Raw genomic sequence first — 13,906 nt, 5'->3', positions numbered from 1 at the left:
ATTTTTTTGGATAAACCTCGTAGTCTATGGCTTTATAGTTCAAAATTCACTTGCTACATTAATTTTCTCATAAAAATGTACAATCGAATATTTATGTCGTGATGTAGGCGGTTTCGTTAAAAAAAAAATAAAATGAAGAAGACAAAAGACAAAAAGATACCAATAAGGAAAATGCAGGTAGTTATTTAAACACCTATTTGACTATATTGGTGATTTGAAACACGCGTAGGAATTTGCATCTGATTTGGATCGGCCTGAGTGGATGTTTTTGCTTTTAACTGATTTAAAATCCGGAGGCGGTGGGTTTTAAGCGCGGAGGTGGTGATAGTTACCTTATATAGGTAAAGGCTTGCCTCTTATTATTATCATCATGTTTTACTCAATTTTTATTACTTCGACTACGACATTATTTTATTTATCAGTAACAAAAATTCGAATAAAAACGTTAATATATACGAGGACCATACAAAAATATATTTTTTTTTATTTCGATAGTAGGATAGTTGAATATTCGTGGGCCTCTTAGATATTTGAACAATAAAAAGATTGATGACCTGCCGTCAATAAAATATTTCGACCGATTAGTAATTTCGAATAGAGATGGAAAGTATCACTTTTTAACTAATATATCAGTTATACGAAACAAAAGATTATCGCCATCTCTACAATATTAACATAATTATTAATTATTTGAAAGACCAGTCATCAAGTGAATACAGTTAACTTAATAAATTTGGTACCCGCCTTTCTCCAAAATATCAACCCACGAATCGAAATTTAATTTTGATAAATGTGTAACAGAGTGAATAAAAAAAATTCTCTACTTTATTTGGATAAAGATATTTGATTGTTATGAAATATGTCACATCAATTTTTTGGAATGGAAAATTGCTTGAAAAACGATCGAAAAATTCTATATAGGGAAAAGTTTTAGAAGTAACGTGATGTGTGAAAAATTCTACAGGGTGTAACAAAAAACTTTCAATTGATCACAAATTGTTATTTATGGATGTTTAACATTAACCCAGAGATAAGAAAAATGCTGAAAAAAACTCAAAAATATGTTTGTGAAGATAAGAAAACGTTATATAAGTGATATTAATGATAATAATTATGAAAAAAGGCATAAATTTGAGTGGAACTTGAATCTTCAACACCAAATAGAGGTAAAAAAATGAAACATGTTAAAATCTGTCTATAATGATAATGAGGACGATTTATAAATGATATCAATGATAATAATTATGAAAAAAGGCATAAAATGGAATAATCCAACAGGAATTACTTTTTATGGCAATAATTATTTACTGTAGTGGAACTAGAATCTTTAACACCAAATAGAGTCTAAAAAAATGATAAAAGAAGTTCAAAACATGTTAAAATCTGTCTATAATGATAATGAGGACGATTTATAAATGATATCAATGATAATAATTATGAAAAAAAGGCATGAAATGTAATAATCCAACAGGAATTACTTTTTATGGCAGTAATTACTTACTGTAGTGGAACTAGAATCTTTAACACCAAATAGAGTCTAAAAAAATGATAAAAGAAGCTCAAAACATGTTAAAATCTGTCTATAATGATAATGAGGACGATTTATAAATGATATCAATGATAATAATTATGAAAAAAAGGCATAAAATGGAATAATCCAACAGGAATTACTTTTTATGGCAGTAATTACTTACTGTAGTGGAACTAGAATCTTTAACACCAAATAGAGTCTAAAAATGATAAAAGAAGTTCAAAACATGTTAAAATCTGTCTATAATGATAATGAGGACGATTTATAAATGATATCAATGATAATAATTATGAAAAAAAGGCATGAAATGTAATAATCCAACAGGAATTACTTTTTATGGCGGTAATTACTTACTGTAGTGGAACTTGAATCTTTAACACCAAATAGAGTCTAAAAAAATGATAAAAGAAGTTCAAAACATGTTAAAATCTGTCTATAATGATAATGAGGACGATTTATAAATGATATCAATGATAATAATTATGAAAAAAAGGCATAAAATGGAATAATCCAACAGGAATTACTTTTTATGGCAGTAATTACTTACTGTAGTGGAACTAGAATCTTTAACACCAAATAGAGTCTAAAAAATGATAAAAGAAGTTCAAAACATGTTAAAATCTGTCTATAATGATAATGAGGACGATTTATAAATGATATCAATGATAATAATTATGAAAAAAAGGCATAAAATGGAATAATCCAACAGGAATTACTTTTTATGGCAGTAATTACTTACTGTAGTGGAACTAGAATCTTTAACACCAAATAGAGTCTAAAAAATGATAAAAGAAGTTCAAAACATGTTAAAATCTGTCTATAATGATAATGAGGACGATTTATAAATGATATCAATGATAATAATTATGAAAAAAAGGCATAAAATGGAATAATCCAACAGGAATTACTTTTTATGGCAGTAATTACTTACTGTAGTGGAACTAGAATCTTTAACACCAAATAGAGTCTAAAAAATGATAAAGGAAGTTGAAAACATGTTAAAATCTGTCTATAACGATAATGAGGACGATTTATAAATGATATCAATGATAATAATTATGAAAAAAAGGCATGAAATGTAATAATCCGACAGGAATTACTTTTTATGGCAGTAATTACTTACTGTAGTGGAACTAGAATCTTTAACACCAAATAGAGTCTAAAAAAATGATAAAAGAAGCTCAAAACATGTTAAAATCTGTCTATAATGATAATGAGGACGATTTATAAATGATATCAATGATAATAATTATGAAAAAAGGCATAAAATGGAATAATCCAATAGGAATTACTTTTTATGGCAGTAATTACTTTCTGTAGTGGAATTTGAATCTTTAACACCAAATAGAGTCTAAAAAAATGATAAACGAAGTTCAAAACATGTTAAAATCTGTCTATAATGATAATGAGGACGATTTATAAATGATATCAATGATAATAATTATGAAAAAAAGGCATAAAATGGAATAATCCAACAGGAATTACTTTTTATGGCAGTAATTACTTACTGTAGTGGAACTAGAATCTTTAACACCAAATAGAGTCTAAAAAATGATAAAAGAAGTTCAAAACATGTTAAAATCTGTCTATAATGATAATGAGGACGATTTATAAATGATATCAATGATAATAATTATGAAAAAAAAGGCATAAAATGGAATAATCCAACAGGAATTACTTTTTATGGCAGTAATTACTTACTGTAGTGGAACTAGAATCTTTAACACCAAATAGAGTCTAAAAAATGATAAAGGAAGTTGAAAACATGTTAAAATCTGTCTATAACGATAATGAGGACGATTTATAAATGATATCAATGATAATAATTATGAAAAAAAGGCATGAAATGTAATAATCCAACAGGAATTACTTTTTATGGCAGTAATTACTTACTGTAGTGGAACTAGAATCTTTAACACCAAATAGAGTCTAAAAAAATGATAAAAGAAGCTCAAAACATGTTAAAATCTGTCTATAATGATAATGAGGACGATTTATAAATGATATCAATGATAATAATTATGAAAAAAGGCATAAAATGGAATAATCCAATAGGAATTACTTTTTATGGCAGTAATTACTTTCTGTAGTGGAATTTGAATCTTTAACACCAAATAGAGTCTAAAAAAATGATAAACGAAGTTCAAAACATGTTAAAATCTGTCTATAATGATAATGAGGACGATTTATAAATGATATCAATGATAATAATTATGAAAAAATGCATAAAATGGAATAATCCAACAGGAATTACTTTTTATGGCAATAATTATTTACTGTAGTGGAACTAGAATCTTTAACACCAAATAGAGTCTAAAAAAATGATAAAGGAAGTTCAAAACATGTTAAAATCTGTCTATAATGATAATGAGGACGATTTATAAATGATATCAATGATAATAATTATGAAAAAAAGGCATGAAATGTAATAATCCAACAGGAATTACTTTTTATGGCAGTAATTACTTTCTGTAGTGGAACTTGAATCTTTAACACCAAATAGAGTCTAAAAAATGATAAAAGAAGTTCAAAACATGTTAAAATCTGTCTATAATGATAATGAGGACGATTTATAAATGATATCAATGATAATAATTATGAAAAAAGGCATAAAATGGAATAATCCAACAGGAATTACTTTTTATGGCAATAATTATTTACTGTAGTGGAACTAGAATCTTTAACACCAAATAGAGTCTAAAAAAATGATAAAGGAAGTTCAAAACATGTTAAAATCTGTCTATAATGATAATGAGGACGATTTATAAATGATATCAATGATAATAATTATGAAAAAAAGGCATGAAATGTAATAATCCAACAGGAATTACTTTTTATGGCAGTAATTACTTTCTGTAGTGGAACTTGAATCTTTAACACCAAATAGAGTCTAAAAAAATGATAAAAGAAGTTCAAAACATGTTAAAATCTGTCTATAATGATAATGAGGACGATTTATAAAAGATATCAATGATAATAATTATGAAAAAAAGGCATAAAGTGGAATAATCCAACAGGAATTACTTTTTATGGCAGTAATTACTTACTGTAGTGGAACTAGAATCTTTAACACCAAATAGAGTCTAAAAAATGATAAAAGAAGTTCAAAACATGTTAAAATCTGTCTATAATGATAATGAGGACGATTTATAAATGATATCAATGATAATAATTATGAAAAAAGGCATAAAATGGAATAATCCAACAGGAATTACTTTTTATGGCAATAATTATTTACTGTAGTGGAACTTGAATCTTTAACACCAAATAGAGTCTAAAAAAATGATAAAAGAAGTTCAAAACATGTTAAAATCTGTCTATAATGATAATGAGGACGATTTATAAATGATATCAATGATAATAATTATGAAAAAAAGGCATGAAATGTAATAATCCAACAGGAATTACTTTTTATGGCAGTAATTACTTTCTGTAGTGGAACTTGAATCTTTAACACCAAATAGAGTCTAAAAAATGATAAAAGAAGTTCAAAACATGTTAAAATCTGTCTATAATGATAATGAGGACGATTTATAAATGATATCAATGATAATAATTATGAAAAAAGGCATAAAATGGAATAATCCAACAGGAATTACTTTTTATGGCAATAATTATTTACTGTAGTGGAACTAGAATCTTTAACACCAAATAGAGTCTAAAAAAATGATAAAGGAAGTTCAAAACATGTTAAAATCTGTCTATAATGATAATGAGGACGATTTATAAATGATATCAATGATAATAATTATGAAAAAAAGGCATGAGATGTAATAATCCAACAGGAATTACTTTTTATGGCAGTAATTACTTTCTGTAGTGGAACTTGAATCTTTAACACCAAATAGAGTCTAAAAAAATGATAAAAGAAGCTCAAAACATGTTAAAATCTGTCTATAATGATAATGAGGACGATTTATAAATGATATCAATGATAATAATTATGAAAAAAAGGCATAAAATGGAATAATCCAACAGGAATTACTTTTTATGGCAATAATTACTTTCTGTAGTGGAACTTGAATCTTTAACACCAAATAGAGTCTAAAAAAATGATAAAAGAAGTTCAAAACATGTTAAAATCTGTCTATAATGATAATGATGACGATTTATAAATGATATCAATGATAATAATTATGAAAAAAGGCATAAAATGGAATAATCCAACAGGAATTACTTTTTATGGCAATAATTATTTACTGTAGTGGAACTAGAATCTTTAACACCAAATAGAGTCTAAAAAAATGATAAAGGAAGTTCAAAACATGTTAAAATCTGTCTATAATGATAATGAGGACGATTTATAAATGATATCAATGATAATAATTATGAAAAAAAGGCATGAGATGTAATAATCCAACAGGAATTACTTTTTATGGCAGTAATTACTTTCTGTAGTGGAACTTGAATCTTTAACACCAAATAGAGTCTAAAAAAATGATAAAAGAAGCTCAAAACATGTTAAAATCTGTCTATAATGATAATGAGGACGATTTATAAATGATATCAATGATAATAATTATGAAAAAAAGGCATAAAATGGAATAATCCAACAGGAATTACTTTTTATGGCAATAATTACTTTCTGTAGTGGAACTTGAATCTTTAACACCAAATAGAGTCTAAAAAAATGATAAAAGAAGTTCAAAACATGTTAAAATCTGTCTATAATGATAATGATGACGATTTATAAATGATATCAATGATAATAATTATGAAAAAAGGCATAAAATGGAATAATCCAACAGGAATTACTTTTTATGGCAATAATTATTTACTGTAGTGGAACTAGAATCTTTAACACCAAATAGAGTCTAAAAAATGATAAAAGAAGTTCAAAACATGTTAAAATCTGTCTACAATGATAATGAGGACGATTTATAAATGATATCAATGATAATAATTATGAAAAAAAGGCATAAAATGGAATAATCCAACAGGAATTACTTTTTATGGCAGTAATTACTTTCTGTAGTGGAATTTGAATCTTTAACACCAAATAGAGTCTAAAAAAATGATAAAAGAAGCTCAAAACATGTTAAAATCTGTCTATAATGATAATGAGGACGATTTATAAATGATATCAATGATAATAATTATGAAAAAAAGGCATAAAATGGAATAATCCAACAGGAATTACTTTTTATGGCAGTAATTACTTACTGCAGTGGAACTAGAATCTTTAACAGCAAATAGAGTCTAAAAAAATGATAAAAGAAGCTCAAAACATGTTAAAATCTGTCTATAATGATAATGAGGACGATTTATAAATGATATCAATGATAATAATTATGAAAAAAAGGCATAAAATGGAATAATCCAACAGGAATTACTTTTTAAGGCAATAATTATTTACTGTAGTGGAACTAGAATCTTTAACACCAAATAGAGTCTAAAAAAATGATAAAGGAAGTTCAAAACATGTTAAAATCTGTCTATAACGATAATGAGGACGATTTATAAATGATATCAATTAACACCAAATAGAGTCTAAAAAAATGATAAAGGAAGTTCAAAACATGTTAAAATCTGTCTGTAACGATAATGAGGACGATTTATAAATGATATCAATGATAATAATTATGAAAAAAAGGCATAAAATGGAATAATCCAACAGGAATTACTTTTTATGGCAGTAATTACTTTCTGTAGTGGAACTTGAATCTTTAACACCAAATAGAGTCTAAAAAAATGATAAAAGAAGCTCAAAACATGTTAAAATCTGTCTATAATGATAATGAGGACGATTTATAAATGATATCAATGATAATAATTATGAAAAAAAGGCATAAAATGGAATAATCCAACAGGAATTACTTTTTATGGCAGTAATTACTTACTGCAGTGGAACTAGAATCTTTAACACCAAATAGAGTCTAAAAAAATGATAAAAGAAGCTCAAAACATGTTAAAATCTGTCTATAATGATAATGAGGACGATTTATAAATGATATCAATGATAATAATTATGAAAAAAAGGCATAAAATGGAATAATCCAACAGGAATTACTTTTTATGGCAATAATTATTTACTGTAGTGGAACTAGAATCTTTAACACCAAATAGAGTCTAAAAAAATGATAAAGGAAGTTCAAAACATGTTAAAATCTGTCTATAACGATAATGAGGACGATTTATAAATGATATCAATGATAATAATTATGAAAAAAAGGCATAAAATGGAATAATCCAACAGGAATTACTTTTTATGGCAGTAATTACTTACTGCAGTGGAACTAGAATCTTTAACACCAAATAGAGTCTAAAAAAATGATAAAAGAAGCTCAAAACATGTTAAAATCTGTCTATAATGATAATGAGGACGATTTATAAATGATATCAATGATAATAATTATGAAAAAAAGGCATAAAATGGAATAATCCAACAGGAATTACTTTTTATGGCAATAATTATTTACTGTAGTGGAACTAGAATCTTTAACACCAAATAGAGTCTAAAAAAATGATAAAGGAAGTTCAAAACATGTTAAAATCTGTCTATAACGATAATGAGAACGATTTATAAATGATATCAATGATAATAATTATGAAAAAAAGGCATAAAATGGAATAATCCAACAGGAATTACTTTTTATGGCAGTAATTACTTTCTGTAGTGGAACTTGAATCTTTAACACCAAATAGAGTCTAAAAAAATGATAAAAGAAGTTCAAAACATGTTAAAATCTGTCTATAATGATAATGAGGACGATTTATAAATGATATCAATGATAATAATTATGAAAAAAAGGCATAAAATGGAATAATCCAATAGGAATTACTTTTTATGGCAGTAATTATTTACTGTAGTGGAACTAGAATCTTTAACACCAAATAGAGTCTAAAAAAATGATAAAAGAAGTTCAAAACATGTTAAAATCTGTCTATAATGATAATGAGGACGATTTATAAATGATATCAATGATAATAATTATGAAAAAAAGGCATAAAATGGAATAATCCAACAGGAATTACTTTTTATGGCAGTAATTACTTTCTGTAGTGGAACTTGAATCTTTAACACCAAATAGAGTCTAAAAAAATGATAAAAGAAGTTCAAAACATGTTAAAATCTGTCTATAATGATAATGAGGACGATTTATAAATGATATCAATGATAATAATTATGAAAAAAAGGCATAAAATGGAATAATCCAACAGGAATTACTTTTTATGGCAGTAATTACTTACTGTAGTGGAACTAGAATCTTTAACACCAAATAGAGTCTAAAAAATGATAAAAGAAGTTCAAAACATGTTAAAATCTGTCTATAATGATAATGAGGACGATTTATAAATGATATCAATGATAATAATTATGAAAAAAGGCATAAAATGGAATAATCCAACAGGAATTACTTTTTATGGCAATAATTATTTACTGTAGTGGAACTTGAATCTTTAACACCAAATAGAGTCTAAAAAAATGATAAAAGAAGTTCAAAACATGTTAAAATCTGTCTATAATGATAATGAGGACGATTTATAAATGATATCAATGATAATAATTATGAAAAAAAGGCATAAAATGGAATAATCCAACAGGAATTACTTTTTATGGCAGTAATTACTTACTGTAGTGGAACTAGAATCTTTAACACCAAATAGAGTCTAAAAAATGATAAAAGAAGTTCAAAACATGTTAAAATCTGTCTATAATGATAATGAGGACGATTTATAAATGATATCAATGATAATAATTATGAAAAAAAGGCATAAAATGGAATAATCCAACAGGAATTACTTTTTATGGTAGTAATTACTTACCTCAGTGAATTATCTCACCAATCCTGATGGGAACCATTAGGATCTGTTCATCATACATAAGGGATACAAAGTGTCCCTTATTTCTCCCTCCATTAATGAATCATCTCGAGTTACCTAATTTTCGTCCTATATTAATGTAACTGTGAAGCACCATAACTTGTCTACCGAATATTATTGTATACGTTAAGATTTATTACTTAAGGCAACTTGTACACTGACCTAATGTGAACCAACCTCATAGTTAAGCGATTCCAAGTGTACCATAGACACTTGAAGTACCATTAACGTATCAAATTACTTAATTTTATTTTATATTCTCTGTATCATCCATAAATATCCATTTCTATTATTAGTTACAGCTTTTGTACGCAGAAGGATTTAGTGTTTAAGGCAGTTTGTAAGGGTTCTTAATAGTTTGATTTTCGTCCAGTACGTTAGTTGAATTATTATTTTTTTTTTGCATTGTGTCTGGCTCAATTTTCGAATTGACCCCCTCAATAATCAAAAATTTCTGTTATGCAAAACAAAATAATTAACCACAAACTGATAGTCGAAAGTCTTGGCGTTATAAAAGAAAAATAACCGTGTTAACGACTATTTCACGCTTAAAGAGATTTTCGGCAATGCGATACTTCCCAAAATAATATTAAAATGAAAACGTAGGTTTTTGCTGACATCAAATAATCTGTATAATATATCGACGAATCAAACGACATTCTAAATACTTTTAAGATTATCTCGTAGGCAATTTGGTTATTTATTAAAGTCGTACTACTTTATACAAAAAATTTTGTGCGTAGGTGCTTGTATCGACAAAAAAAATATCTATTTTTAATTCCGATGACATTTTTTCGATATTTAAACGAACGAAATACGAATCTTCTTTTGAAAACTCACTTTTATTTAATAGGACACAAATTTTGATTTGATTAATTTATATAAAAAATATTGATGACTCGACATCAAATGTTCTATAGAAAATTTTTATTTTTTACATTCCGCTGCATTAACAAAATCAGTAGACGTTCAAGGGACACCCGGAATCAATAATCTATTATGTAGGTCCCCATTAAAATCGTGTATCATAAATGAATATAATAAACTTTCAATATTTTAGTAGCTAAATTTATGACTTTTCACAGTTACATTAATATTAGTATAATGGAGGGTGAAAATAAAGAACGGAATTACACACAAGAGATTGTATTTCTGTATGGGTTACATTTGTGAAATGTTTATAAATTTAAATGAAAAATTATTATGTCAAAACACCCGTCTTATTAAATTATCTCAAATTTCGAGATACTTTACATTTTGAAATATGAGGAATTCCGTCAGGATCATTAAAAAAATCATCGGTCTCATGTAACGATTTCTTTGTATTTCCAAAAGCAATTGTATTATAATAAAGTGATTCTTTCACGTCTACTCAGCTCCGGCTTAATTAATAATATTCTAATTATAAATATCTTTTAAAATGCGGGTGCCACAAAAAAACATTTATCGGCACACTTGTTATATTAATATTAGTACTCACAATTGAACCTCAAAAATTGTTATCAGTAATATCATATCTACCAAAAAAATGATAGATACAGGGTATTGCATTTAAAATATTACCCGATAACGTCATATTTAAAAAAATAGTATATAAAATATATAAAAAATGTTTTTTAAAAGTCGTAATTAAGCCTAACCCTGTACGTGAAACAACACTCTCGTTTTATACTCTAAATATACGATATCTACCGGGACGTTTAAAAATTAATTAACGATGAAAACTTATATGTTACATATGATTTAGATATAGACGAATGGCGTCGTTTTTTCTTTAAATTTTTTCTCCCAATAAAGTATTTAGCCTACATACAATCATTCTAATAAATACAAGTCGAAAAATGATACTGTAGGTAGCAGTAGAACCGGTATGAAAACTGCAATATTTCATCGTTCGTAAGAAACGTGGGATTCCGATTTTTCAACTTACATTTACTTGGTAATATTCCGTTTTAGTCTCTAGAACGTTCATTAAAGATTCACAAACACATACAGAAAAGAAAAAAAACTCGTTTAATATCGCGAAGGTGTTAATTGAACATGTGTTTATAGATTCCTGCTAATATACGAAGCGTTACTTATAAAATGATTTATACCATATTATATAAAAAAAACACAACTTAATACCCCCCCCCCCCAAAAAAACAATTTATTAAGCAAAAAAAATAAATAAAGTTAATTTTAATCATCTGACTAGCGTACTCGACGAATGTCAAACTATTAAGAACATAGTATCAGTGTACAAGCTACCTTAAATACTAAATCTTATCGTATACAATAATAATTATAAAATCGGTAGATAAGGGTATTTAAGGTCGTTAGGAGTCACATTAATATAAGATAAAAATAAATAATTGAAGATGGGGTTATAGTTGACAATATACAAAATTGATGTAAACTATTCATTGGTGATGATAAAATTAATGTGGCTAGTTATAAATAAGGGACACTTTGAATCACTTAACTATATGATTAACAGCTCTTAAGGAATGAAGTTGGTTCTCCATAAGGAATGGTGAGCTGAATCTCGATATCCAATAGAAATAATGCCATTAGACACTTATTCAACTCAAAATCTGCTGACTCAATTCACTTATTCGCTTTCAAATTTAGAGAATCGTAGTTTATTATTATTAAAAATTCCATATTTTCAAATTTTGATTTATAACGTGGTTGTTAATTATTTGTTTTTCTTCCCAGTCCCCTCTGCAGAACAGAATCTGCACATTGCATTCTGTACTTATTCTAGCGAGTGTTCATTAAGGAGACACCTGTTAGTATTCCTAGGTTTTACTTAACCTGATGCATTCAGCGGATCTCCTCTGGTTATAATAGTTTTCCAGGAGAGTCTCTGTTCCTCTAGGTTGGTTTCACCCCTACCTACATTTTTCCCAATGCTTTTTCTATTGTAGATGATACCACAGAAGGGTTCAGGTCCTATGAAGGGTTTTTCTGTCCCAATTTGGAATTTAGATCTAATGACATTTGAGCTTAAAGCTCTAAAGCATAAATTTCTGCTTGAAAAATGCTCTATTACTATTCCAGTTCTATCTGATGCTTTCTAATCAATTTATTATTAAGTTGAATTTTTTTTTCAAAGCTAAACTTTTTTGGTATTTCGTCCTAAGGCATATCTCAAGTTTGGTTATTGGTGCGAGGTTTTGAATCACATCTAGTGCAGCTGTTGGTCACGATCTAACGATTCCGGTTGCACATATGCAAGCCAGTCTTTCAGCCTTCAAGAGATTGTTCCTCGTGGTGTTCAGACTAGTTCTAGTATCCCAAACCACTGCCCCATTGGTCTCTCGATTCCCGTGTACATCTACAATAGGATTATAACTACCATCTTCATTTTCCATTTTATTACATCCCATTCTTTTATTCTATCCATTTTCTTTCAGCTTGAATCTGTAGTAATTTAGCATTTTCATTAGATATTTCGTAATTTTTTTCGTTTTGTAATTTTTGCAATAATTTTGTCATTAGAAACAAGATTGAAATGTAAAAGAGTCCGTTGACAAGCGCTCATTTACTTTTATGCAAAGTAAATAGCGTCGTTTAAATATTATAATTGACAAGTGCACCTGGTTTTCTTTTACATTTCTCGAAGTGGCTCATGCAATGACCTCTTACGAACGCCCACATTTTGTATTAAGTATTTTGGAAATTAGGTGTGTCTTAATATGGTTATCGATATTAGAATTTTGTTTATATTAAAAATTATGTTCGATTTAAGAATTTCATGAATATTCACCGTCAAATACTTGATGGGATAATAAATTCATTTCAATGTCGAAACTCTAGTTACTTTTATTTTCATTTATTTAAACGTGCGTAATTTATTTATACGCTAAATTAATTAATAAATAACATTTACTGACCTTAGCTGCTGCTAAACCATCGCTTATTTATATCCAAGGAATTTCGAGATAATTCTGTTTCTAGATTGCAAACAAACAAAAATAAATCATCTCTATAAAAACAGTCACATGTCAAGAGGTTGGATTTATTGTCTCGGATTTTTGTCGCCCGGAGTTGGCAATCCTGACTGTCATTGTTAATTCAGTCCCCATATCCGTAACTAACTTCTGATCCTTCTTTTTTCCAGGCTCGGGATCGACAACAGTGCCAGAAGTGCTGCAGGCAAAATGAAAAATAATTGACAGGATTGTAGACGTTGAGGTGGAATGACAACCTAAAGCCAGGATGAGAAAATATATCAAAGGATATTATAAAAGAGAGAAGATTTTAATTGGAAAAAAATTATTTTGGAATCATTATAAGCAGTCAATGAAATATGAAGTTGTTATGCCTGTTGTATGTTTTAATTTCTCGTCGAAACTAGCAGTTTATGTAATCATTGATTTAATTTTAAGTTACGTAACTTATTTTTGAGTAAAGTTCCTTCTTATTCTCTAAACGTTGATCGAAATAATGATCGATTCACTCGGTATGTCTTTACATTTTAATTATAAAGTAGGTAGTAGATTTTTGATTTATACAAATGATCAAGAATCAATCACATTTATAATTGTATTGACAGGTATAAAA

The 13,906-nt window shown here is 27.4% G+C and overlaps 1 protein-coding gene across 1 annotated transcript; it reads right to left on the bottom strand.

The window, feature by feature from the left end:
* Positions 1-1,281: 1,281 nt before the first annotated feature.
* Positions 1,282-12,714, bottom strand: LOC130445263 (nuclear pore complex protein DDB_G0274915-like). Its single transcript, XM_056780825.1, has 31 exons — positions 12,556-12,714; positions 9,107-9,142; positions 8,914-8,949; positions 8,723-8,758; positions 8,507-8,565; positions 8,140-8,179; positions 7,951-7,986; positions 7,758-7,793; positions 7,565-7,600; positions 7,372-7,407; positions 6,888-6,923; positions 6,695-6,730; positions 6,310-6,345; positions 6,095-6,153; positions 4,959-4,998; positions 4,770-4,805; positions 4,579-4,614; positions 4,363-4,421; positions 3,998-4,037; positions 3,809-3,844; positions 3,425-3,460; positions 3,233-3,268; positions 3,040-3,075; positions 2,655-2,690; positions 2,463-2,498; positions 2,271-2,306; positions 2,079-2,114; positions 1,886-1,921; positions 1,695-1,730; positions 1,502-1,537; positions 1,282-1,344 (listed from the first exon to the last, which is right to left on the bottom strand). Exons 1-31 carry the CDS (start codon positions 12,712-12,714, stop codon positions 1,282-1,284), a joined length of 1,347 nt encoding a protein of 448 aa, XP_056636803.1.
* Positions 12,715-13,906: the final 1,192 nt, after the last annotated feature.

This window comes from Diorhabda sublineata, chromosome 6 (genome assembly GCF_026230105.1).
Source record: "Diorhabda sublineata isolate icDioSubl1.1 chromosome 6, icDioSubl1.1, whole genome shotgun sequence".
Lineage (NCBI taxonomy): Eukaryota > Metazoa > Arthropoda > Insecta > Coleoptera > Chrysomelidae > Diorhabda > Diorhabda sublineata.
Note: the sequence above shows the minus strand (reverse complement) of the source record. Positions and strands in the feature narration are given on the sequence as shown.